Consider the following 26,407-nt stretch of genomic DNA (forward strand, 5'->3'; position numbering starts at 1 on the left):
TATAGTCGAAACAAAAACTCAGAGACAAATTGTTCATCTGCAGAATACAGGACAAAAGAAGAGATTAAAAGTTAAGTAGGGTGAATTTGCATATAGAGGACAGGAAGGAAAAAATAGGGCCATTCGTACAATTGTAATCGTAGGGAGTAAGAAAGGAATTGATGTACAAGTCCTCTTTGTGTCCTGGAGGCCAGGAACAGGTTGTTTATTCCAGTATGGTGTAGTGCCTAAGATCAGCTGTCCATTTTTGAGAGGCATGAGAAAGCACTTGTTAAACTATATAAAGCTAAGCATCTTTCACATGAAGGGGTAGTTAATATATATTCTTCTGCTGCAAATAGCCATTTTACAACAGAGAAGAAATGTGTTTTCATACAGCACTTACCAGCCCAATATTTAAGGACTCACTAAATTCCAATATAAATGCCTGCAGAAATGAAATGGGAAACCAAGGAGGCTAAAAAGAGGATAAAGGAAAGAAAGTGAACTTTTTCTCTGCAATTCTTGAGGTCAGACCAGCGTAAGTGACAGATTCGCAGTAAAAAGAATTGCTTGTCTGCCCTGTATGAGGCACCGATTAACTAAGCAGATTTCTCTCCGTTTGGTTTATCAGTAATGTTGCATGTGTGTGTGTGTTTTAGGGTAACAAATCTGATTTCTAATTTATTAGTCGAGCAGTATTCTTACTGCAAAGGGGAAGAAAAAAAAGCCTGATTCTCTGTTGAGGAACTGTGAGGTTATTAAGCAGGTTCTCAGGCATGCCACAGATACAACTTGATGGAGCACACCTGGATCCTCCCTGTTGGCTGTATTTATAGTCTCCTCTGTCATCCAGTATTTGCCTTTGCATGTGAGAGACAGACAAGGAAAAAGAGAGAAAGGTTCTGGAGGCATTTCTAACAGAGATGCCAAACTGTCAAATAGTAAATCGGGAAGCAGCTCCCTGATGGCTTCACATCAAGAGGAGACACCCTTTTGTGACTGTGCGGCGTCTAGTGGTTATTTTCACTTCCATCAGAACTGTCTGATATGGTCAAGTAGGTTTGAGGCTTTCAACATTCAATTTTCCTTTCATTTATTGTGACTGTTTTATTTATTTGTCTTTCTTGTTAGTTTTCAAGGATACTTTTTACTCTCTAACATTTTCATGGATCGTCATCCCAAAGTTAAGGGTAGAAAAAGAAACAATAAGAAAGGGAAAGGGGGAAAAAAAAGAGCAAGATGGCTACAGCTTCAGGGGACAAAAGAAGAAATATATTCAATTTAGGAAGACCTCTAATCTCTGGTTATACAGGACAGCTTTGTTAGATAAGATTAAAAATTTCATGAATGTCCCTTTTTATCCCTGGAGACTCCGCCATTTATACCAGCTATTGTCAGCATCAAAAGAGCTTGATAACAGCTGGCTAGAGATGTGACCACACAGCAACACAACAGCAAGAAAGGGGCAGCCGGGTTCATAAATCTTCAGAAAACCCGTTCCCCCAGCGCAGCCATGAATCTGCTGCTATCACAGTCAAAGGGAGAATGCATTGTCCTCCAGCCAGTCAAAAACCTGAACTTCAGCATTAGCAGGGGCTCTATTGAAAGTGTAGGGTGCACAATGAGATGTTTTCCATTATCTTCCTCATTGCAGCCCTTATTACTGCACACAGATACAGTTTAAAGGATCTTTGAGTTTAGCTTGTTGCTAGGTAGAGGTTTTCCAAAAATCGCGCAGCCCTTACCCTTGGCAGCGTAATCCTGCTTTTTCTATTCATGGCATCAATATAGCGCCACATGGGACAGGGTCAGATGATGCCAGTTTGGTACACAGTGGACCAATCTCTGATATCTTCTGGCTGGGAAGGAGCTATCAAAGCCAGAATCTGGCCCTTGGGCGCTGAGCTTCCCCATTCTCCTGCTCACAGACTCAGGCGTAAGCAGGACAAGTTAGGAAGCACAAACTGGCTCAGGCTCTTGAAATACAAGTTTCTTGGTTTTTATGGGACGATCCAAATTCATACGTATTCAGCTTTGTTCTGGTCTTACTTAATTCAGTGGCAATATTTTCTCAGCTTTAGAGAAAACCAGATCGGTCCCTCAGGAATTTCATATTTCCTGTAAAGTAAATAGCTAACGAAGTAACAGTTAATTTTAGGAGATGGAAGAAGAGAATCACTGTGGACCAAACCAAAAGTACAAGTCTATGCACTGTGCCTAACAAAGGACAAAAATAAGGCAGAATCCCTTAGTACCTTGGCCTCTTATGGAGGTTTATACCTGGGTGTCATGAACGTTGCAATGTTTAGACAACTGTATTGTTGCTTCAAAACTTACCTATCTAGTATTGCCCAAAATCCAATAACAAACTTTATTAGAGAGGATTAAATGCAATTTTGTTAGAAAAAACAGGAACAATACCTAATGATTTTAACCTCCCCCCCTGCAAGAAAAACACAATTTCTGAAAGTGCTCATGTGGTGAAAGCTATGATTAAAAATATATGTTCCTCATTAAAACTAAATTATTGCTTATATATATTTTTTGTTTTTCTTCTGGCAGCTCCGTCCCCAATTGCTTTGATCCAGGCTAAAGAGATAACAAGGCACAGCGTTGCCTTGGCTTGGCTGGAACCTGACAGGCCAAATGGAGTCATCCTGGAGTACGAAGTCAAATACTATGAAAAGGTATGTTAAAAAACGGACAAGCAAGGAGTTTTGTTTGGGTTTGGGGAGAGCTTTTTACTTCATTCCATTATGGTTTACTTCCAGATAGGATTCCATCACTTGAAACCAAATAGATTTAGTTTAATAAAATCCAATTAAGTATTTCATGCACTTGAATGGTTGCTTGAAAGAATAAGACTCAGGCTGTTCCAGCTGTATGGTACGAGTTTATTTTGTTATTTTTTCCTACCTAGGAACTGAGCTTTTGTAGCAAGCATATTTATAATGAGAATCAATAATGTTGGGCAGAAGTGAAACATTAGCTTTACTTTATAGACAGAAGTATAATAATGAAGTATGTAACACAGTAATAATAATAAAATCTGTTTGCCGATAGCTTCTGCATAGAGTGATAGTGTGGGCTGGATAGCTTTTAACAGAGAATAAGGAAAGAAAATTACATTCTTCATACTTTCCAACTTAGAGGGAGATGTTATTCCTACAAATAACTTCTCAAGTATGGAACTATGAAAAGAGCTATTTTCTTTGAAGGTTCTCTGCAAAAATGAACAATTACCTGCTCTCGCTTGTGCGCGCTCTCTCGCATACACGTGTATACTTCTAAATTTTTTTTATAACCACTTATTTGCTTCCCTAACACATACAGAAAAAGGCATGTGATTTGCAGGGAAGCTAGATTATTACATTTTCTGATGGATTTTCCAGGCAAAAATAGAACAGTTTTTAAGATTGGACTTTCTGGAAGACATTTTCTAAGTCTTTTCTTTCTTAAAATATTTTTATCTTTTTTTTTTAATATGGCTCCTGGCTGGTAGGAAGAAAAAGAAAGTGCCAGGATGTGCAAGTAAAATGTTGCTTGTTCATCAAGAGGATCCTATTTGAAGGCTTGGCTAATTTCCATAGGATTTCATTGTGTGATTTCTTAAATAATCAGTGATATATGAGCATCATACCTACTGCCTCATCATCCTTTTCTGGCTTGCTTAGAGCTCCATGCAGCACGCAGTGCTAGGGGTATTGAGCAAGGCCGACAGCAGGAGCCCTGGGGACGTATTTTGAGAATTCCATCGTTGTTACTCATCTTCTTTCATCATGACAGTTTTGGCAAGGAAGTGGGGTTCCACGGTTCACAGTGCAACGAGGCATTTTTACTAGATCACCACTGTGTTCTTTTGTTTGTAGGACCAAAACGAGCGTAGCTATCGCATTGTGAAGACAGCCTCCAGGAATACTGACATCAAAGGCTTGAACCCCCTGACTTCATATGTATTTCACGTGCGGGCCAGGACAGCAGCAGGATATGGAGACTTCAGTGGACCATTTGAGTTCACAACTAACACAGGTAATGACATGCCCACTGATTTCTTTTTCTTTCCTTGAGCAAAGAGTGCAAACTGAGCTGTGTGTTGGGAGTTTCCTGTTGGTTGCCTGGACTGTAGTGTTGTCTGTTCTGCGAAAATGTTCTTCCATGGCCGCATGACTGTTAGTGATGCCATGAATCTGACCCAAGACATCTATTTGGATATGCTATATTCTAGATTCTAGCAATGAAAATACTTCAGTGTGGCATAAGGAGACGTGCATCCTATAAACACTTGGAAGCCGTTGATGCTTGAGGGATTTATGTACCTATTTTGTTTACTGTAATTGTAGATGTTTGCACATGTTTTTGGAATATCTCATTTGCAGAATGGAACCCTGTTATTCCCCTTTGCAGGCTATTGACGTAGATCAGTTAGATGTCCTACATCAGCTCACGTTTGCACTTTTCCTTAGACAGTGATGTAAAGACAGAATGTTTGAATTATGTTGTCAGTAGAGCTTTTCACTTTGCTCAAGGAAACATGCAAATTTACCCCCCAAAATGTTTGCTTTTTGGTGTCAGGAAGGCAATGTGACCAAGCCTATTTTATTTTGGACGTACAGGTCTGTTTAAATCAATTTGAGGTTATGCCAGTTAGTGGCAACATCCTTCAGGATGTTAACAGCTGAAAATAATCAATCCAGCAGGAAGAGGGAAGACATTTTAAAATAACTTATTCTTTTTGTGTCAGTTGGGGAGTGATCATCTGTCCCCACTGAGAGAAAAAGGAGGAGGAAAGAAGAGTGGAAAGCAATTAGGCAAAAAAAAATAGCCATCATACCCTCTGAGCAACACTGAAGGGGAGAAGGAGAGGGAGTCCTCATTCCCAGTGAACTGAAGTTCCCCAAATCATTATCAAACATCATGTCTTCAGCTAATTAGGGCCTTGTTGGAAAATTGTGTCAAATGACTATATAATAAAGGCCTGAAAGTAGATTTGAGTGCTAAACTGCCTTCACAAGCCAGAAAGCCTCATTGAGTGCTACCTAGGTTGATTTTTTGAGGGTGTCTGACACTAATGCTCCCTTTTCTGTTTCCAGTTCCTTCCCCCATCATTGGCGATGGTACCAATCCCACAGTGCTTCTTGTTTCAGTGGCTGGCAGTGTTGTTCTTGTGGTCATTCTCATTGCAGCCTTTGTCATCAGCAGGAGGTAAGAACTTAAGCTTCTCTCTCCCCCTCTCTTTCATGAGGGAGCTTTTTGTCTCCTCCAAACAAAGCTAAATTCTTTGATTAGCATCATAAACAGTACATTTGCATTACAAGCCTTCTCCCATGTAGCTTTGATCTTCTCAACATTAGTACCAAGCAGCATGTGATGTAATGGCAATAGTTCCAGCTCTATTTGCCCTTCAAATGCAAAGCTGATTCCAATAACTGGCATTGAGAAGCAAGCCAGCTAGAGATTTGTGGTTAGTGTAATTTGAAGTTAAGTTTAATGGGTATGGGTGCAGTAGATTTTCTTGGACTGACTCCTGATAGACAGGGAATAAACAACTGCACTGTTGTGAACTAAGCCATCAGACTGCTATGCTGGTGATTTTTGTGTTAGTCTGTATGAGTCTGCATTAGTCTTTTGGGTTAGTCCTTTGAGTGTGAGTGGATATGACTGTAAAACAGAAGCCACAGTCATTCAGCATCGTATGCAGTAACACAGCAGACTGGATCGATGGTTATTTCATCAGAGCAGGACCATAATTGTCTACCAAGTACTTGTTCATTCTCCCAAATTCAACCCAGGCATCAGGAACAATTGTGCAAATGGGAGGACAGTGTAGCAGAAACACAGCGCGAGTGTTTCTATCTTCATCTTTGTGTTCAGTCTCGTTTAAAAAGATCAGCACGATTTTGCTTCAGTGTAATTCTGAGATAAAACTGGATGTATCATTACTGTATCTGAAGCCTGGGATCTGAGGGATGCACGTTTTGTCAGTCTCTGTTGATCAGTTTAATGGCATCAGCCATAAATGTGTACAAATTCCTCTTGATTTGCTCTCTTACTTTAAATTGTCTTAAAGAGCAGTTAAGTCGCTATGATTGTAATATCTGGAAAGTAGACATGCATTGTTATAGCTTTCTGTGAGTGTTCAACTCAAAGCCTCCATGCTGGCAAGAAGAAAGAAGAGCAGAACATAGGAAAATGTAATGTAGAGAGACAGGTTTATTAAAAGCCATTGCAACAGAAAATAGCATCACTGAGCTTGATGACTTAATCTCCTCTCCGCTTTTATTGATCTCTTTATTATTTAAGGCAGGATTGATAGCAGGATACATTGGATTTCTAATTATGAGTCGCCACCTTGGAGAATTGAGCCTGTCGAGCTGCTTTGAGATGATTCCTTCCCCTCCTCCCCTATAAAAAAATGTCGCTTCCCAAGGCTGATAAACACTGCTTGGTGATTGGCCCTCAATGGATCACTTTTTAGAAAATGAAATGTCAACCCCTTGCCCTCATATTGATTCTCTTTAGTATTGGCCATAAAGCTGTCAAAGGAAAGGCTGCCTGGAGCCAGGTAGCTGACAGACTCGCTGATGTGGGTGTGCACTCAGGCAGGTCTTCTCACCGCTCAGGCTGTCTGTTCAGTTATCTCTGCCCACAAGTGTTCAACTTGGATGAAGACAAGACAAAGAGAAGGTGGACAGTAGGGACAAAAGGCTGGTCCAAGCACTAGTGGGAATGGAGATAAAAGTATCCCGCTGGCCATGTGTTCAGAGATGTCCCGTAGCTCTGCACTGGTAGGTCTCAGAGAGGCCGTGGAAGGGGAAAGACATAGCAAGATGAATGAAATACTAGGACAGTGAAACTGCTCTGTGCATACTAATGCATGGTGCCTTGCTAATTAATAGCCTTCCTCAATACCCAGCTCTCCAGTAGCTGGAAGTAGCTCTCAATAAACAGAATCTACTTTAATATTCACTATTACTCTAACGATTTTAACCACTTTACCAATGTCATTTAGAGGTGTGGGCTTTGGGGATATTTCATGGTATCCCTACACCAGCAGAAGTTAATAGCAAAATAATTATACTTTGTTCCAAAATTACTTCAGATGAGAAAAAGCTGTTCTGTCCATACAGTCCCCATGAGGAGGTTTTGTAATCTAGCCGTGACCTAAAAGTCATATTTGTACAATCAAAACCGTGCTTTGGCCTGCAGACATGGCCTCGCTGCATTCGCAAGCCAAATGTGGGAACTGGGCCTATGCTGTAGGTGCCCACTTTTGAACCCTGGGTTATTACTAGTAATTTAGCATTACGTTTTTTTCGAGTCATTGCTCAAATCCCAAAATTCATCTTTACAACAGAATTTGTCAAAGGACTGTGCCTTCAGGCAGCTCAAGCTGTTTGGTTCTGTCCTGCAACCACAGCGTTTGTGTTAACGTGAGAACTAATCTGCCTAAATGTTAGTTTAAACTTACTGAGGTTAAGATGAGCATATCCGTAGAGCAGAGTGCAGGAGGAACCGTGAGTGTTTCTAAACTCTGCCCTGCAGGAAAGCTGAGCGAAATTAGAATATCTCAAATAGAGTTGTAAGGGACTTGGGAAAGTGTAAAACAGAAAGAGCCACTTTCTAAAAGGACTTGGGTGGAGTAAGATGGCCCTACGGAGTCCGCTGGTCATCTAAAAGTTTCTGTCAGAAATTCTTCCCATTGATAGATTGATTTCTCTTCTGCTCTGTAAACAGCTGAATGTGTTTGCCCACCTTTTGCTGATGCTGTTGGATCAGCATGCTCCGCCAGCCCCTGCCTGAGCCCTGCAGCACCCCCAGCCCCTCTTTTGTTTGGGGAGGAGGAGGTGGGAGCAGCGGTGCGACGCCGGGCCCGTGCTGTTTCACCTCAGTGCGTGCTGATACCCTCTGTTGTTACCTCCTCTGCATGGCCAGCCCCCACCTGTAGATCTGCCTGTGTCTCTGACCCCCGCAGTTTCTGAAAGCTTCTGTGTTCTTTTTCTGAATGCCGGCTACTTAATCACCACCGCCAAAATCCCTGTAATTACGGGGTTCAAATCGGCGACAAAGGCTTCCTTCTGCCGCTCAGGTGAAGGAAGCCCCGTGTGCTCCATGGTGCAGGGCTCCCGGGCTGCTCTCGGGGACAACGGCTGACGGGAGTGTCCTGCCCCAAGCCAAGCAGGAGAGGTCAACAGGTGACACGGGGAGAAGTGGAAGTAGGTAGTTAGTTTGGAAGGTATTATTTAAAGTTAATAAGCTGCAATTATATTGCTTGAACAGTAATCCCTTTGTTTCCCTTCGCTTTTTGCATGTCTTTGGGTTTTAGTGGGGGAAGGTTATTTTTTTAATCTGTTGTTATTTTTTTTATCTGTTGTATCTGTTTATCTTGTACTTTTAAGAAATAAGACAAAGAGCACTTTTTCATACTTAAAATCCTTTCATGCAAAACCCGTTTGTGTTTCATATTTCCCATCTGTGCCTGAACATTAATAAAATGAATTTCAAGGGGTCCTGCTTAAAATGCAGAATCTTTTTTTTTTTTCTTTTCTTCCTTTTTTTCTTTCCTCTGAGAGAAGTTGTATAATACCTGAAGACACCTCTGCAATCCCTTTAGCTGACTCAGTCCTGTATGGCACTGGGTGAGATTTGTGCAGCCTCTTCCTTCTTACTTAGTTCAGTAACTGGGAGCAGAACATAGTCCTTTTATTTAATACAGCTCTGTTATACCAGTGCTGTAAGTCCTCAGGCAAATAAATGGTTTAAATTGATGTTTGGATCCAGTGTGGTTTTTAATAATGGTCGTCTTGTGATTTGGAGCCATTTGCGTTTAATTTACTTTCATCAAGAAAAGAAGCTCCCAAACGTTTATGGTTGGATGTGTACCTGCTTTTTATGTCTGAACACAAGTCCTGTTGATGTTGTTGGGAGCTGTGAGGCTTGGTTCAAAGATCAGGTAGTCTTCACATGTCAAACAGGATTTTTTTTTTCCTTCTGTTTCATGGTTAATTTATAGTTTTTATTATTGGCATAGTGTGTTTAACACCCAGCGCTAAAAGATTGCAAAGACAAAGGCTGGGAAATGGCCTTTCAGCTGACAGCGATGGGAAGCTGCCATTCCCGTCCGGCCAGGCGCAGAGTGGAAAGTGAGAAGCTTTTTGCTAATGGGCAGAAGGGTTTTGCTGAAGGGAGGGGAATGGTGAGACTCAGGAAGAGTTGCTGCAAGCGAGGCTCTCAGTCATGTGTTTTCTTCCTGTTATCTGTGAGTTTTTGACCCCTTTTAACTCACATCTCCCAATAGGTCTTTCGCTCACCCACTCCCGTTTTCCTCTTCTACCCATTCACCGTTTTCAGACTTTTAACCCAGTCTCACCCCAGTGTCCCTGGCAGGCCTGGTCATCTCCGGCCCCACTCCAAGCAGCAGGTTGCACATCGCAGGCAGTGCCAGTCTTGCCTCCTGTTCTGCAGGCTTGGTTTCTCCTTCTACCTTGCCTTGTCTTCACGCCAGCCCAGACTCTCGCCGGTTAGCTAACCTGGGTCTGACATGCTGGGAGACTTGCGCTTCCATAGGAACAGGCAAACTGAGGAGAAAGCAACAATAAGCCCTTCTCTTTGGCAATGTCTGTTCTTATGCCTGGTTCTGAACTTTCAGTGAATGATGGGTAAAAGCCCAAATCAGATCTCTACATCTACACACCAATAGATGCTGGGGAACTTCAAATCCCAGTACACAGTTGGCTGAGCTGACTCCTCAATATCTTCCCTAACAGACTAAACTCTTGTATTAACTTCTCTTAATGCCACTTATCCATCGAGGTTTAAAGCTGAACTAGTTAAATACATAACTGGATACAGTATCATGTGTGTAGGTGTAGAAATAGTAATCTATAGAATAAATACTATACTACATTATTGTCTCTAACTCAGAGGGTTAGTAGAGGAGCTCTGCCATCCCGAGTTCTTTGCCCCCTTCAGTTATACAGTGATTAAAAGAAAAAATAAAGTTCTTGGGATCTGCATTTTTGATGGTCAGGGGGGTTTTTTGCTGCCATCCTGATTTCTGCATTAATAGATTGTTTCCAGTTTTAAATTTGCAGTTAAATAAGTGTGTTGGTATTGGCATTTGCCTAATTACGTTTGAAAATCAATCTACCAAAACACCTCTGTTGTAGCATTTAAATCCATGTATGGTAGGGCTAAAAAGCAATTTGGCCCGTTTTTGCACAGAATTGCAAATATACGTTTGAAGAAAAAGTAGCCGAAGCACAAGCTTTCTTTTCTTTCTTTAAATGCCAAGATGCAAACACAGAGTTTTGTGTTTCCCTTGATGCTTTGTTGATGCCAATAACACTTAGAGCAGTTTGAGGAGAGGAGTCTCCTACCCTGCTGGTAAGTGTATGTTATATCATGGGGTGTTGTAGGGGAGCTGCCGAGCACAGGTTGTGGCAGGTGCAAACAGCTCAAGTCTCAGCAGGTCAAGAAGACTGAGCTTGTCTCAAAGTAAGACACTTATTTTGAACTGTAATGCTCTTTTTTGTTCTGACAGGCGCAGTAAGTACAGTAAGGCTAAGCAAGAGGCAGATGAGGAGAAACATTTGAACCAAGGTAAAGGGCAGCGGTGCTTGGGATTTTTGATTCGGTTCGTAAAACATGTCCCATGTTCTGATGCTAGGGAAATAAGGGATGACATTCCTCTTGAGATGAATATGTTTCTGTTTTCCCCTCTTGCAAACATCCTCCTTCAAAACTATGCACTTTAGTAACAGGGAAAATAGAAGTATCTGGGTAAAAATTTTTGAGGAGACAGACAGGAGAAAGGTTCATCAATTTTTTCCATTGTTCCGTTCCACTGAAAGGCATCTGTTCTTGGCTAGTGATAGCATGATTTTTCCCCACAATACTCTGCTAAGGCAGCTTCTGGATGGGCCGGAGGCAATCCTGCAGGAAAGAAAATGTGAACTTTGCTGCCTTTTTTCCAGGAATGAATCCTACTGTTACTTCCATCTCAGTCATCCAGGTACCAAACCTAGGACCTGAGCTCAGAATTTCTTAGCTCCCAAAAGGGAAATGTGATGTTTTTTAGTCTCACAGGTCCATAGACAGGCTATTGGCCTCTTAGTGATGGCAGTGATTTGTGAAGCTCATTTATTGGCAAAAGCCTGATTCCTCACATCAATATTGGGAAATATTAAATGTTTACATTTAAAAAAAAATCACATTGGGGGAAAAATACATTAAGTCCTTCCTTCCTTCATTAGTCATTCCTGGCTTACAGTACATTTTTATTGTACACTCTCTTTGCTGTTGTCTATCATTAAGGCTTCAGTCTCATATGTTCTGTGTTCAGCAGCATGTAGATCAGTGACTTCAAATAAAACATTTTTGCCTTGCAGGTGTTAGAACATATGTGGATCCTTTTACATACGAGGATCCAAACCAAGCTGTGAGGGAATTTGCCAAAGAAATTGATGCCTCCTGCATAAAGATTGAAAAAGTTATTGGTGTGGGTAAGTGCCAGAACTTTTGCATTTTTTTTCTGTAAATATAGTTTTAAATTTGCTTTTAGGAAACATGGGATCCTATGATTTTTGTATGACAGTTCCCTCAAATGAACTGACATAACAGTTTGACAACACAAGTGCGTGCTTCGTGTTCATGACCATGGATTCTTGTGCCTTTTTTCTTAAGGGGAATTTGGTGAAGTATGCAGTGGACGTCTCAAAGTACCAGGAAAAAGAGAGATCTGTGTTGCTATCAAGACTCTAAAAGCTGGTTACACTGATAAACAAAGGAGAGACTTCCTGAGTGAGGCCAGCATCATGGGACAATTTGACCACCCCAATATCATCCACTTGGAAGGTGTAGTTACTAAATGTAAGTAGGTCATTTTCATGACAAGGCCAATTTGGAAGTCACTGAGAAATTAAGCCTGTGGTGGTGTGTGCTGGCTTTTTTTTTTTTTTTACCCTCTTTCCTGTGAAATGACAGATGGAACAGATCCACTGATAGCTAATAGGAGGAAATCAGTGCAGGACAAGTCATTAACCTTGTTGTCAGCTATAAATGGGTTTATGGTTTCAACTGATACTCTATCTGTAGGCAGCCTGTACAAGATTTTGTAGGGGGAATTAATACTGCAGGAATTGGCTTCCCCCCCCCCCCCTTCTTGCTATGCCAAGCAGGCATCTTTCACATCTTTGCTAGACTGAGCTGATTGTTACAGGATAGGCAAAAGCAGATGGTGAGCAAAGAATTTAAAATGGTTGGGGGAAAAATACCAAAACAAAACTACAGAGTCATATGTTTAAGGTACAAAGCACAGATGTAAGGAGCAAGCCTTTGAAATGAAGTAGGCTATTTTAGTGTGAAACTTGCTTATTTGTTTTCTCTGATTTACAGGTGTGATAATTTCACTCTGCAGAATTTACCTGGCCAATCTTTTTGTTTGGTTGGTTTGGGGTTTTTCTAAGTCTGTTAGCATTCACTGTGCCATGAACCCTGCCTTAGAAACAGAATGACAGTGCTCGCTGGATGCTGTTTGTTGTAGGCTAGAACTGAAAATACACCTGTGAGACAAGACAGGCTTGGGTCTGACTTGATAAAGTGCCACTGCGATGGTGTAGTTATTGTCCATGCTCCAACTGCACTAGGTAGCATGTTGGAAAAGCCTGGCAGTGATCACTAATCCTAAAAGACCCTTTGGATGTAGGGGCTCGTGTTCAGGGTAGCAAAGAAAGCAGACAGTGATCTTGTGAGCTGCTGTTAAAGGGTGGAAATTGTGAAGCTTACCTTCTGCAGCTGATGGCGTGCACGGTGAACATGGATGCAGGGTATTAATAGTGTAGGGAATTAAAATTAGATATAGATGAAAAGTTAAAAAGTAAAATATTACTAGAAGAACAAAGTATCTCCCATAGAGGGTTGTTGTCAAAGCCATCAATACCACTGAAAAACCCTGTCCCTCTTGCATGTCGGTGGGAGCTGGATGCTTGCTCTACCACTTGTGTTTCTGGAAATCTTACCCTTACTCATTTGTGTTTCCCTCTCCTAGTTTGCCTTCTCTCACAGTTGTTGAAAATGGCTCATACAGTGTGATGCTGTTTGCTTTTCAAGATAAATTCCGCTAGGGAAAATAGGGATTTGGACTAATTTTGACCGTCGTTTACTGAGGGCCTCCCTGGAAACTGAAATTAAAAGATAATACTCTGTTTAAACTTTGCAGGTCTGATTCTCTCTTTCTCTTTTTGTTGTTCTTGTAACAAAGGGCAGGGAGGGGTTGTGGTCAGGCCACAGTGTTTGCTGCAGACAGTGATTTTTCTAGCACCTCTGTAAAAGAAAGGCAACAGGGGAATCTTTGTTCTGAAATCCCACTGAGGCTGGAAACCCCTGAGCTATTACAGCTCTAGCAGTTATAAATGACTGTATGCATTTGCATAATGCAGTTGTCACTGAATTAAAATGATTTGAAATTTTCACTGAGGAGGTGGTAGCCCGACCCAAGAACGTTTCATTGCCTGACTCGCAGTAAGCGATGCTTCCACAGCAAGCTGGCTTGGTTACCTCAGAGCTGGTGTGTTTGGTAAATAGGGCTACGTAAGAAGACATTTATCTCAATTTCTCCATAGGTTTTCTGAATGCTGTGATAAATGAATGCATTTAATAAACTGAAAATTAAAATGTGAGATAAATAGTGGTGTAGATGGGGGTTGAGAGAGGCAGCAAAAAACCTTGAATACATTATTGGCTGCTAGTCAAGTACTTTAATAATTGACTCGCTGATGGTAACTTCTCCTCTCTCTGTCCCCCTCCCCTGCTAAAGAAGTGCCTGAGTAATGAAATTACATGTTAATGCACTGAAAGAGTCTCCTTTTCTTCCTTTCTACGTTGACATAGTATCTTTTGATTGAGGAAGGTTAATTAAAACTCATTTAGCTGTATTTGTTCAGTGGAAGGGTTCCGGTCACAGTTGCAAAGGATAAATGAAACAGTGACATATGCAGATTTGGTTGGAGTTTTTTCTCTTTCTACCAAAGAATGCTTGCAAAAGTGAATTAGAGGGAGAATAATGTTTTATCACATCCCTTTCCTTAAGAGTGCAAGTACTCAGCCAAGGTCACTAAGCCCTTCATCCAGAGCAGTTTGCTTTATGCAATACCATCGCTTCTCTGCTGCATTCATGCAAATCAGAAAGGGTTCAGCTGCCAGACTGGCATTTCACAGGCATGCCAGTTTGCATGGGACCAAAACAGTAAGAGTTTTGATATCAGTAGGGAAGGGAAGGAGAAGCAGGAATAGTAAAAGGCCTGCAAAGGAAAGATTGGAACTGAAAAGGTGAAATAAGTAATAATGAGTGAAATAAGCGGTGTATTGCACGTACATGTTGGCCTACGTGAAATGATGTAAAATTTTCAGTACAGTGAGCCCTTATAGCATATTGTTTTCTAACCAAAAAAAAGGGGTTACTTCAAAAACAGAAATCCCTGACAAATGAAGAGAAAAGCATCTTGGTGAAAAATGCACTGAGGTAGAAATGATTAGGGGAACTTTCAATGCTGCAACATTTCACGGTAGGGTAATTTTCATAGCTGGTTGTTCTGGAGCAGATATTTGCTGGTGACAGAAGCAAGGAAAAGTTGAGTAGTTCTGATACCTCTGATGCCAAGACAGAATTGAGCTATCTACAGTCTAGGTGATGTGTCCATTGAACCCTTCTTTCCCCATAATGTTCCCTTATTCAGAGCTGCTCCAGGAAGTACAAAAGCAGAGTTTCTCTGGGACACTGTCTTTTATTTAGGAAGAAACTCAATAGTTCCTGTAGCTAAAGCAAAACTGGGGGGAAGGGTTGCCATGCCAGCCTGGTGCTGAGTGTCAGGTGCTCCCTTGACTTCAGGTGGGCTTAACAGTGCTCATCTTGGGACCGGGCTTTTGCCATTCAACCTTTGATAAGTTACTTCTCTACATCTCCCATTGCTGACTTTTAGAATGGAGATGATATTGGACTCATTTCTGCAAATATCTAGATGCTGAATATCCAGCATGATTTAACCCTGTGGAATAACTAGTGTTACTTGTATGTACCTAAATGTTTTCAGTTTCAGCGTTGTATGACTTTGTAAAGCTCTTAAAGACAGCATCAAACATTATTTATGTATTTGCTGTTGTTTTAGGCAGGAGAGTGCCTAGAAAGCATCCCCATGTCACTCACATTACATTATATTTCTCTTCAGATTGCCCAGCTTGGCGCTCTGTATTGCAGCATGGAAAGCTGAGTGCTGCTGAGGCACTGTACCCCACATGTGACACAATTCATTGAATCATTTATCCTGTGGTTGACTTCATGAGGCGAATGGCTTTGGCTCATTTATAAATAACAAGAGACACAGGATACAAATTCAGGACAGAGAAAGTTGAGAGGAACAGCTTGTATTTTGCATTCTTAAATCCAGTTGTCTTGGAATACCTTGTAGCTGCTGACAGCTTCTAACTCGCCTAAAGCGTTGATCTTTTGAAAGAGGCAGAGAGACCAAAGCATTCACGAATTCCATTTTGAAAGAGGAAGGCTTTCTAGTCTGCAAGCAATTTAATTACGCTAAAGATTTTTGTCAAGTTTGAACAGATCTTTGTTTCTTAGCTCTCAGTTATCAATTCATATATTCCTTAGAGAACAGGAGCCACTTTAGCTAAAGACCTTGTCAATGAGTCAACCAAAGGGTTAACCTTCCAGATGGGGCCCTTTAAATGTTTCTGTCCTATAATATTTCTTCTCTTGCTCCCCACAGCTGAGGCATAAGCTTGGTGCTTTTCAAATTAGATTAGATTGTGTAAGCCAGGTGTCTTGGCAGTAAAATCATGTGCAACACATTTTTATCCCATTAACATTGGTGTTCATCAAGGAATTGTGTTTTTCTTTCTGCAAACTCTAGGTAAACCAGTAATGATCATAACTGAGTACATGGAGAATGGCTCCTTGGATGCCTTCCTCAGGGTAGGTGATTTCTTCATAATAAGCTAAGGAGATTTTATACTGGGAAACATTTTCTGGTTTTCATTCTGGTTCTTTTTTGCAGAAAGATACTGAAAATTCAGCATTTTTAAAGAAATTATGTTTGTAGTTGGGAAATTCTGTTTTCTGGTGTTGCTCCTATTGAAAACCAGAATAAATGTAATGTGGAAGGATATAGAGTAAATGTAATGTTTAAAGTAGCAGGGTCTTAAATAACCCATGTTTAATGGGAACAGTTCTGATTTGCTCCATTTTTGAAAGCATCACAATGCTATAGACTCGTTAAAACCACATTAATTGCAAACTGGATACTGCACCACTGGAAGCTGTGACAGAACCTCTGGGTTTGTACTTTACTGGTGAATTATAGACACTAGTCAGGAGAGTGAGGAAATAACATTGCATTTTATTTGAGAGAAGACGGGAATCCAGAGATATGCTCTTTGCCAATTTCAGCAAAGGCAATAATGTAGCTTTTAGCTTAATGCGCTGTGATTTTCTTCCTTTCCCTGTATGCAGAAGAATGATGGCAGATTTACAGTCATCCAGTTGGTGGGGATGCTTCGTGGCATTGGCTCAGGAATGAAGTATCTGTCTGATATGAGCTATGTGCATCGGGATTTAGCTGCTCGGAACATACTAGTCAACAGCAACTTGGTCTGCAAAGTGTCTGACTTTGGCATGTCCCGTGTCCTGGAAGACGACCCTGAAGCAGCTTATACCACACGGGTAAGGAGGGAAAGAAAATGTCCAGTGGGTTTTCTTGCCTACATATTGGTTTTGTCTGACTGTGTGGGAGGTAACAATGGTTTGTTTAAAAATAATCTCAGTCATAAGTGAAAACCTATATCACAACCTAAAAATAAACATTGGCCCAGACTCTATAGCTAGTATAAATTGATATAGTGTTATTGCTACATCAGTGCCTACATCAGTATTTCTTCTCTGAGGATGTGACCCATGTATTCCTCTGGTTCCTTCAGTGTGCTAGAGTGCGTGACAGGAATCTGATGCCATAAATTAGAGCCTGGGCTTCTATTCCTTCTGATATCTACAGACATGCATAATTATTTGCAAGTGGCTAGTCCCACTGAGGTTTGATTCAGCAAGTGTAGATATGCCACCAAAAAAAAAAAAAAAAAAGATAAATTCACTTTTGCCCATCACAAAGCTAGTCATAAATTTGACCCTAAGTAATTTGGACTGTGAATTGGGAAAAGTGTGGGGCCTGCATTCCCATTTTTTGTTTCTTTCCCATTTTATCTATATTTCAGCATCCCACTGTTAACTAATTTTGCTAAAGCCATTTTAATATGCTGCATGTGGAATAGTACTAATGGAAGTACTTCTGGCCACAAAACAACATCCCAACCATTACCAGCCTTTGTACCAATACCTCTGTAATTAACATGCGCGTGAAGAAAAAAAAGTCAGAGTTTATAAAGTCTCCTTTTTTAATTGCTTATTTTCTTCATTTTTAAATATCTGCCATTCTCCATCTGTTCTCCCTAGTGCAGAGTTTGTTTGCAGCACTCAGATTTTGCAGTTTAATCTCAACACTCATCCTTTAATGGATTCAGAGTTCATTACAGGGAAGGATAGACTCATGTAGTATTAAATGCTGGCCAGCCTTGGTGTTTCTCACTCATAAGGGTGGCAAGTGGAAGAAGCAGAAGCAGAGGTCTGAAAAGCTGTATTCAGGGAAATCAAAGTTTAGACAAACACACAAGGGCAAGACAGAAATGATTGAAAATCCTCCCTTTGAATTTAGTGAGTGGAGATATAATATTATGTTTGCTCTCAAGAGTAAACTACAGGGAATCAATGTCATTTGCATTACAGTGCATTGTTTTCATTTAGTATCAGTAATGAAGGATCAGGAAAATTTGGATGAACTCCACTGTACTCGAGCAGCTAAATAAAAAGAGCTTATTGACAATTTTTAGAATGACAACCATGTATAAACAATGTCCATGCATCTGTGTCTGAAAGGAGGAATAGAGCATTTTCATAACTGGAGATGATGCAATAGAATGCAATTTTTAAAGCATCCTTTTTTAAGAGAATGGTGCATTCTGCTCCCCATTAGTAGTATAACTCATTAAAGTGAAAGCATGCTATAGCCACACAAGGCATATACTGCTACAACCTGATTCACAAAGGGCCTGATGCAAAGGCCAAAGAAGCCAGGAGAAGGACCTCTTTTGATTTCACTTGGCTTTGGAAAAAGTCCCTATCAAACACTTGAGAGAGATATTAGAACAATAAACCATTAAGTATGCACATGCTGCACTCAGTTATGGATAAAAACTATCTAGAAGATTGCTGAGAAAAAACCTACCAAAATAATCAAAAAAGCATAAAAACAAATGAAAAAACCCCAAAACCTTTGTTCAGCTTAAGTCATTCCCCAGGTGGAACTGCAGGAAACCAAAAGCTCAATTAAAAACACCTTGCATATTAGCATAAACAAAAGGAGAAATCTCTGGCCTGGGATCACTCAGCTAAGGCAAAATCAGATAAACAGGATGGAGTGAGTTCCTTTTAAAACAGTGCAGGACCTCAGTGGCCCAAATCAGATGCCCGAGTGTTTTTATTTGTTTAAAAAGAAGTATTGTAACAAGAGGCAGCTCTCTCCAACAGGTATCAAAAGCAGCCTTGTACCGTGTCCTGGTGTTAAACTCCTCCCACAGGGACTGGCAGAGCCCAGAGGCTTGCTTGCAGTCTCACATCTCTGGTAGGAGTTGGGATATTGCCCATGGGAAACACCACAGTATTCATAAATCTTCCAAGTTTACCCTCTCTTTATTTTACCTTTTTGAAAAGCAAAACGTTTATAATCCCATTTTTCTGAAACAGGCCAAACAGGTCAGACAGGCAAGCAAGGAAATAGTAATTAACAGTATGTACTTATTTGTTTTGTCAACTAGATCTCTAATATATACTTTGTAAAACCCCTTGCTTGTTCTCATGCTTCAGCATAGCCCTAAGCAGAGATCTCTTAGAGGGCCGATAAAAATACATTTAACAATTTACTGGTTCGCCTCCTTGTGACTGAAGAAAACAGATGGGCAGCATTGCCTCCTGGTTGGATCTGACAGTTTTATGGCAAGAAAAAGAGAAAGTGGAGGCCTTTTTAAGAAGGATTCTGGAATTGCGTACAGAAAACCATTTTGTATGTTTAATGGCAGTGTAGAACAGTGTCAGCCGTACACATTACTGGGTCAGTGACTCTCTAGCCTGTGGTTTCTTTTATTTGTGACAGGGTGGTAAGATCCCCATCAGGTGGACTGCACCAGAGGCAATTGCCTACCGTAAGTTTACATCGGCTAGTGATGTGTGGAGCTATGGCATCGTCATGTGGGAAGTGATGTCCTACGGAGAAAGACCTTACTGGGATATGTCCAATCAAGATGTGAGTCTCCTGAGCTTCCTCTTCCTTTTCTCTCCCTTTCCCCTCGCACCTTTATCTTTGTCCTTAGATGTCTGCTGATGTGTTTCTGTGTCAATTCCTGTATGGTTATAAGACATTTGCTCCAGGTTTTTAAAAGGATATCATGAGTGGTAGGATATCTCAGGGAACCTCTCTGGAACTGAGACTTCCTTGAATACTTCAAGCCTGGTCTATGGTCAGGGAATAGGGGATTCTCAAGTTAGGGTCTATAACTTGTGAATGAATCTTTTTTCCTTTCTTTTTTTTGTTTTTTGTTTTTGTTTTTCTTTTTTTTTTTTTTTTTTAGGAAAAATATTATAAGCAATTAAAGTAAGAAAGAAGAATGGAGGAAAGGAAATTAATATATTTAAATTGTCAGATCGTAATACTGTCAAGAGAGGGAAGATTTGAATGTTGATATTAAATCTCAACTTTATTGAAAGTCTTTAAGAAAAAACAGTTGAATTTAATGGGCCTTCCTATTAGTAGTTAATTCTTCAAGCCCCAGTGTGCTTGTAATTCTTCCAGATGATTTTATTTCTTGTAGGAAACAATACATATGAAATCCAATTCTGATTATCAGTCAGAGCATCCTTGCGACAATTGCATAGCTGCCCCCCGAGGACATTAAAAAGCAGCTTTCCTAAATGACCATTCTTAAATTATGCATGTCCTGTTTAACCATACCATCTGGACTACTTCAGTGTATTCCAAGAGGGAGCATGCACAACGGCTGCTATTCCAGAAGAGTATTTAATAATAATGCTAATAAGAGCTTTTGCTAATAGAATTTTTATTAAATGAAAAAAAAAATCCCAGTGAAAATGAGGCATAGATTATCCATAATTCTTTTCCCAGGGGATTTACAAACATATAAAGGAAGAAGAAAATGTTGATCTGAATATATGGTCATGGGAGTGGTTAAGTCATTTTACAAGTCATCTGCTTTCTTATGTAGAGCTGAACGTTTTCAAAGAGTGTGTGGATGCGGATGGCATTTAATCTAAATGGGGGATATAATTTTAATTTCCTTCTGATGTGAAATGTCTCTTCTGGCACCCAATCTTGCCTTCCTTTGCTAACAGGAAGTCATCAAGACTTAGCAAGAAAATAAAACAGCAGATGTGTCTCAGTTATATCAGGCATGTCTACAGAGCACAGTGGAGCTCAATGCAACGAACGCAGAGCTAGCATATTAGGCTGGTATACACTGCTAATGTGCGGTTCTAGACCATGTCGAAAGGCTGCCTTGAACAGGACAGTGAAAGCCGATATTACTGTCTTTGCATCTTCTTTTTAGCACATGGCACAGACATACCATTTTTTTCTCCTTAACGATGGTGAGAGCAGTGCTTTTCACAACAAAGCAGAAATGGATTGCAAATTATTCTCAGTGTCTGTTGAATCAAGAGAAATCAAAAGGGTCTTTATACTTTCTGGAGTAGTGAGCACCACTTTGTTTGTGGTCACTGAATAGCTGCTAATAGTGCAAGCATATCCCTCGCCCTGTCCTCCCAGTGGATTTTAGCCACTAATTGGACAAGACCAGAACGAGGGAATTTAGCATAATTCAATCTATGTGCGCTCCTGGTCTCTAGTCTCATGGTGAATCCTGCCAGCAAAGTCATATCGATTAATTAAGATCTGAAGGCTTCTCGGTCATGTCCCTGTCATATCAGAATTGAGTCCTGGTCATGTCCTGTTCTCTTGAGAGAGCTAAGAAGCCATCAGAGTACTGAGCTCTGGAGCCCTTTCTGGAGAGTTTGAAATGACTTCAGCTTCTGAGTTTTTCTGGTTTCTATTAAATATGAAATGCGTACTTAAGCTGCTGCGTTGGACTTCTGTAACTTTATTGATAAAGCTGCACAAAAGGGTTCCCATCTCTGCATTTCTTGGTTCAGAGCATACAGTGGTGAGAGAACAGGTTCTCTACAAGGTCTGTATTACTGACAGAGAGGAGCTAGCCCAGGAGGAGAGGGAGGAGGGGGTGATCTGCTGTACCCTAAAAATGATGGGGAAAATTTCATCTTCAACATATTGCACCCAAAACTGACAGATTTTAAAGATTTGCTGTAGAGCTGTTGCTTCTCCCACCCTCTGTCCAACAAGGATAGTTGCTTGGTTCTAACCTAGGCTGTTTTGTCATCCCTGTATCCCATGTGCTCTTTTGTGATACGTTGTCCTGCTGTATCTGATGTCTGCTTTGGATGCTGTACCCTTTTAGTTTTGAATTGCTGAAGAGAAATGACAGTTCTGAGACCACCAACTGCCTGAGTCTGAGTGCAATTTTCCATGTTGTTTCACTTAATTGTGGATTTGTTTCCATAGTTTGGATCACCCTAGGATAAATGATACTCAGCTGGTAGATGTGAGTAGTGTCTGATGTTCCCTAATGTCTTCCTAATTGTGCCATTTATAGGTTATTAAAGCCATTGAAGAAGGGTATCGGCTGCCACCTCCGATGGACTGCCCCATTGCTCTCCATCAGCTGATGTTAGACTGCTGGCAGAAGGAACGCAGTGACAGGCCTAAATTTGGACAGATCGTCAACATGCTGGACAAACTCATCCGCAACCCCAACAGCCTGAAGAGGACAGGCAGTGAGAGCTCCAGGTCAGCTGTGCTTTTGTAATGGTGATGTATGAGGGAGCACAGTGGAGATGACAGGCAAAGCTGCAAGTCACCTAAACCTCTGCGCTGGGATTAAAGCGTGCTCTGTAGCCCTGCAGAGCCAGACTGCACAGCAGACATTGCACCGTGCAAGAGAGTAGAGAGGCCGTGCTGGCACACTGCTGAACTCCACTGGGCACCCCAGACTCTCCCTAGCTCTGTGAGAAGGAAAATCAAATGAGCAGAGCTGTTTCTGTATAACACCAGCACTGACCAGTTTTATAGCACAGTCTTAAGCATGTCCTGAAAAAGTTCTGATGCAGGCAAACTCTGTTTGAAGACAAAGTTTGCTGCGTCTTTTCCTTCTCCCCCCCTAGTGAAAGGGGCTTGAACGGGTAGCCTTAATGCAGTGTAGCTAACAGGAGTGATGTGGTTTTCTGCAGGAAAAGTACATCATCAAGTTTTATAAACCCTAGATTTGTGTAGGATTTGCAAATGAGCGTTACGACATTACAGCCAATGCCTTGCGGGCATTGGGAAGGTGTGGATTAATTTTTATGTGAATTTGAATTTAATTTTGTGGAAAGCCAGTTTCATGTCTCCACCGATCCCACATTACATTTGTGTTTTGTTTTGTTTGCTAAGCATGGTATACCTGGTACGTGCAAAAGAAGCGCGGTAGGAAGGAAACTCCCAGAGTTGTAGGGTAAAACCAAAATATCTTTGTTGGGACAGATCAGCAGTTTGTTTAAGCTGGTGAAACACTGCTGAAGTAATAGGAGCTTTACTAATTTACACCAGGTTTGTTCTGTTTTTTTCAAATGTCTTTGCCTTGTAAGGTAAATTTGCTTACAGTAAATATGGAAAAAAGCTTAAAAGAAAAGACACAAGAGGAAGGTAATGGGAAAATATTTTTCAGTAGACAGGAAGGTACAAAAATATCCATTGGGCAATACAAAATTAAGTTTCTTGAATCAGTGAAGGAGTAACAGACATTCTGATTTAGCCTCCAACAGAACAACACCCTGGAAAAAGCTATTTTCATTTTTAAACTTGTAGATCCCTTTGTGACTCTTGCTTACAAAGTACATTATCAGAAGAGGGATTATTAACCCTGTGAGGCCACTATCACCACATGTCTTCCAGATTGCCCTGATCTCATTGGTAGCCTGGCAAAAAGGTATCCACCCTTGAGGCTTAAATAATTTACATGGTGAGAATCACAATATGATCTGCTGTGATAATCTGATTTGAGAATCACAGTATAAACTCCTCCAATTTGCTTTCTTTCCAATTTACAGGTGCTCTTTGAAAATATATAGATTTTACAAAAGTTAATAGCCTGTTCAAGGTCATTTTGTGTGTGTGTACATATATATGTGTGTGTATATATATATATATATATAAAACAGAAGTTAGTAGCCTATTCAAGGTCATTTCATGGCTATTTATAGATCTTTATATTTCTTCTCTTTGGAATATGAATTTCAAATATGCATATAACATTATTAATATGACTTTATACGTGAAGCATAATTGTATATAATTAGGTTGCCATCATTGGTCTTATGTTAGGTAGTACAGTGAAAGAGTTGTACCAAGTATTACCAGCACGTACTCGGTGCCTTAGGCAAGACATAACTATGCTATTGCACACCTAATCTTTGATGTGCATTTTCAAATAAATTGCTAAATGATAATTGTTTTAGTTAGATAGATAGTAGTAATTTATAATGATTTAATGAAACTGTGATTTACAATATAAATGAAATAATAAATGAGATATGAATAAAAGAAGCAAATTTTGTAAAAATAATTATTCACAAATCTGTGCAAGGGAAAATGAGAAAACGAGATCTTTGTGCAAACAAAGATCAAAGCTCGCATGATTCCCACCAGTCCTGGCACACGCGCTGGTCAGGAATGGACTGATTAAAGAGGGGATTAACTCCCTGCTGTCCTGAGTTTGATTGAATGCACTGAGCTTCCCCCCAAACCTGGCTAGAAGCAGGACTTATCTGAACCCGCCTTGAATTTTGCCCTCCAAACCAGTCTGGCAGGTTGTGAGCTGCCAGTTCCTTTGCGCATACTTCAGTAGTGTCTCTATAGTTGCTGAGCTGAGGTCTGACATATGCAGGTTTGGCAAGGTCTTGCATTGCTGCGTGTGAGATACAGACCCAGCAGGCTGAACGCCTTCCAGCATTGCCATCTTCTTTGTTTTTTGAAGTAAAAGCATTTTCTATGAACTTGGTTGCATCTGAGGTGGAAATTGTAAGCAGCATAGTGGTTCAAATTAGATCTGGAAGCAAAAATAGAAACCTAAGGTCAAATTCATTCTTAGCAGAAATTGGCCTATTACTTTGCATTTTGTTAAGTTTCTTGCATTGATCTATGTTGCTGTGCAGAGAGCCACCAGTTTCGCTGGGCGCAATGTCTTGCCCTTACTTTCCCTAATCATTGAGGATAATTGTTGCAGAGACCAAACTTTGGTTTGCGATTCATGATCCAGCTGACACCATTTCTCTGTCCTTTCACTGTTTGGCATCCAGACCTAGCACAACCCTGCTGGATCCCAGCTCCCCTGAGTTCTCGGCGGTTGTTTCTGTCAGTGACTGGCTCCAAGCCATTAAAATGGAGCGATACAAGGATAACTTCACAGCTGCTGGCTATACCACCCTAGAGGCTGTGGTGCATATGAACCAGGAGTAAGTACTCAGCGATATAACAAAAAACCTGGTAAATCTGGATTTAATCGGCCTCTTTTGCTTTGTGCTACATATCATTACAGTCATTAAAGGAATGGAATGCCTTTCATTTGGATGGAGGATAACTTTAAAATGCCTCCACAATGCCTTCACTTATTTAATTAAACATTTCTGTACATCTGCCTTGCTTTTGCTGTGTTGCTTGCAGTTGGCTTTTAATATTTTTCTCTGCACCGGCATCTGATTCACGGTTCTGAGCCCCCTGCTTCTTCTCTTGCTTTCCACAGTGACCTGGCAAGGATTGGGATCACTGCCATTGTGCACCAGAACAAGATCTTGAGCAGCGTTCAAGCAATGCGCACCCAAATGCAACAGATGCACGGCAGGATGGTTCCCGTCTGAGCCAGTACTGAATAAACTCAAAACTCTTGAAATTAGTTTACCTCATCCATGCACTTTAATTGAAGAACTGCACTTTTTTTACTTCGTCTCCTCGCCCGTCGAAATAAAGATCTGCAGCATTGCTTGATGTACAGATTGTGGAAACCGAGCGTGTGTGTTGGGAGGGGAGCCTCCAGAAATGACAAGCCGTCATTTTAAACCAGACCTGGAACAAATTGTTTCTTGGAACATACTTCTCTGTTGATCAACGATATGTAAAATACATGTATCTATATAAATATAAAGTCACATTCAAGTTTTGATGCTATGTTTGCTGCCAGATACTGTGCTTAAAAAACAAAAACAAAATTACTTTCCTTCTCCCTATGACCCGTAGGAATACAACCATAGTATTTTATTTGTGGGTGAAACCACCGTTGTGCATCTTTCACTGGAATGAAGAATATCTGCCCTAGGATATTTTTTGCAGACTTGATGCATCACTAATACCTTGCAGAAACCTCAGTGAGAATATCATTTGGCTAATCAGTGCCTATCGGTTAGTGATCTACCCATTTACGGGCTTGAGACATGAAATGACTCACCTCGTGGATTACTGGGCAAAACTGGACTTCTGAGGAGATTATTGGCTGTTGTTGTGCTGTGCTGAATCCTACCACTTAAAGACATTTTGTGAACATCTTGCCAGTAGTCAGCTGTGACAATCGTGGCTGTGGAGCTTTTAGACTTCTTTTCTCTTTCAAGAAGTGATTCCCTTTGCCATGTGGAGAAGGTCAGTGGAAATACCGTGTCCAACACATTCATGGTGCTTTATTTCTTAAACTGTGCTAGGATTTCATCACTGTTGGGGGGGGGTGGAAAGTGCTGTAGTATGTATTACTTGGGGTTTCCAACTGGTTTGTATGAACCTGTGCTGGTTTCCCAGACTAATTGCTTAGTGTTTCCCATTGTTTGCTCTATTTAATGACGGTGAAAATTGCTCTGTTTCAAAACCTGGTCTTGCTCTCAAGTGTGTTAGGATGTGCAGACAAGGTGTAAGAGCGTGTCTTGGTGCTCACTCAGTTCAGTGCTAAGAGCCTGACCCCACTTCGCACTGAGAACAGTAGGGATGCCCTTATTTTTCGGGTGGAAAAACCACACATATGGATCCCATAGAAGTAAGAATAACCTTGTAAAGTGCAGATACTCATACATGCACCGAGAAGAACCAAGGATTTTTCCTGCCCTCTCATGAACAACAGTAGAACCAATATTTGTGTTTTAGAAAGATCAGTTTCA

The 26,407-nt window shown here is 40.8% G+C and overlaps 1 protein-coding gene across 1 annotated transcript in view; it reads left to right on the forward strand.

The window, feature by feature from the left end:
- EPHA4 (EPH receptor A4) overlaps positions 1-25,916 on the forward strand; it is a 113,386-nt gene extending 87,470 nt beyond the window's left edge. The window contains exons 6-17 of the mRNA XM_075507377.1: positions 2,545-2,669; positions 3,852-4,011; positions 5,073-5,184; positions 10,523-10,581; positions 11,370-11,483; positions 11,665-11,850; positions 15,900-15,961; positions 16,499-16,708; positions 19,245-19,394; positions 21,832-22,025; positions 24,572-24,727; positions 25,015-25,916. Of these exons, the coding sequence (XP_075363492.1) occupies positions 2,545-2,669; positions 3,852-4,011; positions 5,073-5,184; positions 10,523-10,581; positions 11,370-11,483; positions 11,665-11,850; positions 15,900-15,961; positions 16,499-16,708; positions 19,245-19,394; positions 21,832-22,025; positions 24,572-24,727; positions 25,015-25,129 (1,643 nt within the window). The 3' untranslated portion in view covers positions 25,130-25,916. The remainder of the gene's footprint in view (positions 1-2,544; positions 2,670-3,851; positions 4,012-5,072; positions 5,185-10,522; positions 10,582-11,369; positions 11,484-11,664; positions 11,851-15,899; positions 15,962-16,498; positions 16,709-19,244; positions 19,395-21,831; positions 22,026-24,571; positions 24,728-25,014) is intronic.
- The last annotated feature ends 491 nt before the right edge of the window (positions 25,917-26,407 follow it).

The sequence above is a fragment of the Mycteria americana genome, chromosome 7 (genome assembly GCF_035582795.1).
Source record: "Mycteria americana isolate JAX WOST 10 ecotype Jacksonville Zoo and Gardens chromosome 7, USCA_MyAme_1.0, whole genome shotgun sequence".
Taxonomy (NCBI): domain Eukaryota; kingdom Metazoa; phylum Chordata; class Aves; order Ciconiiformes; family Ciconiidae; genus Mycteria; species Mycteria americana.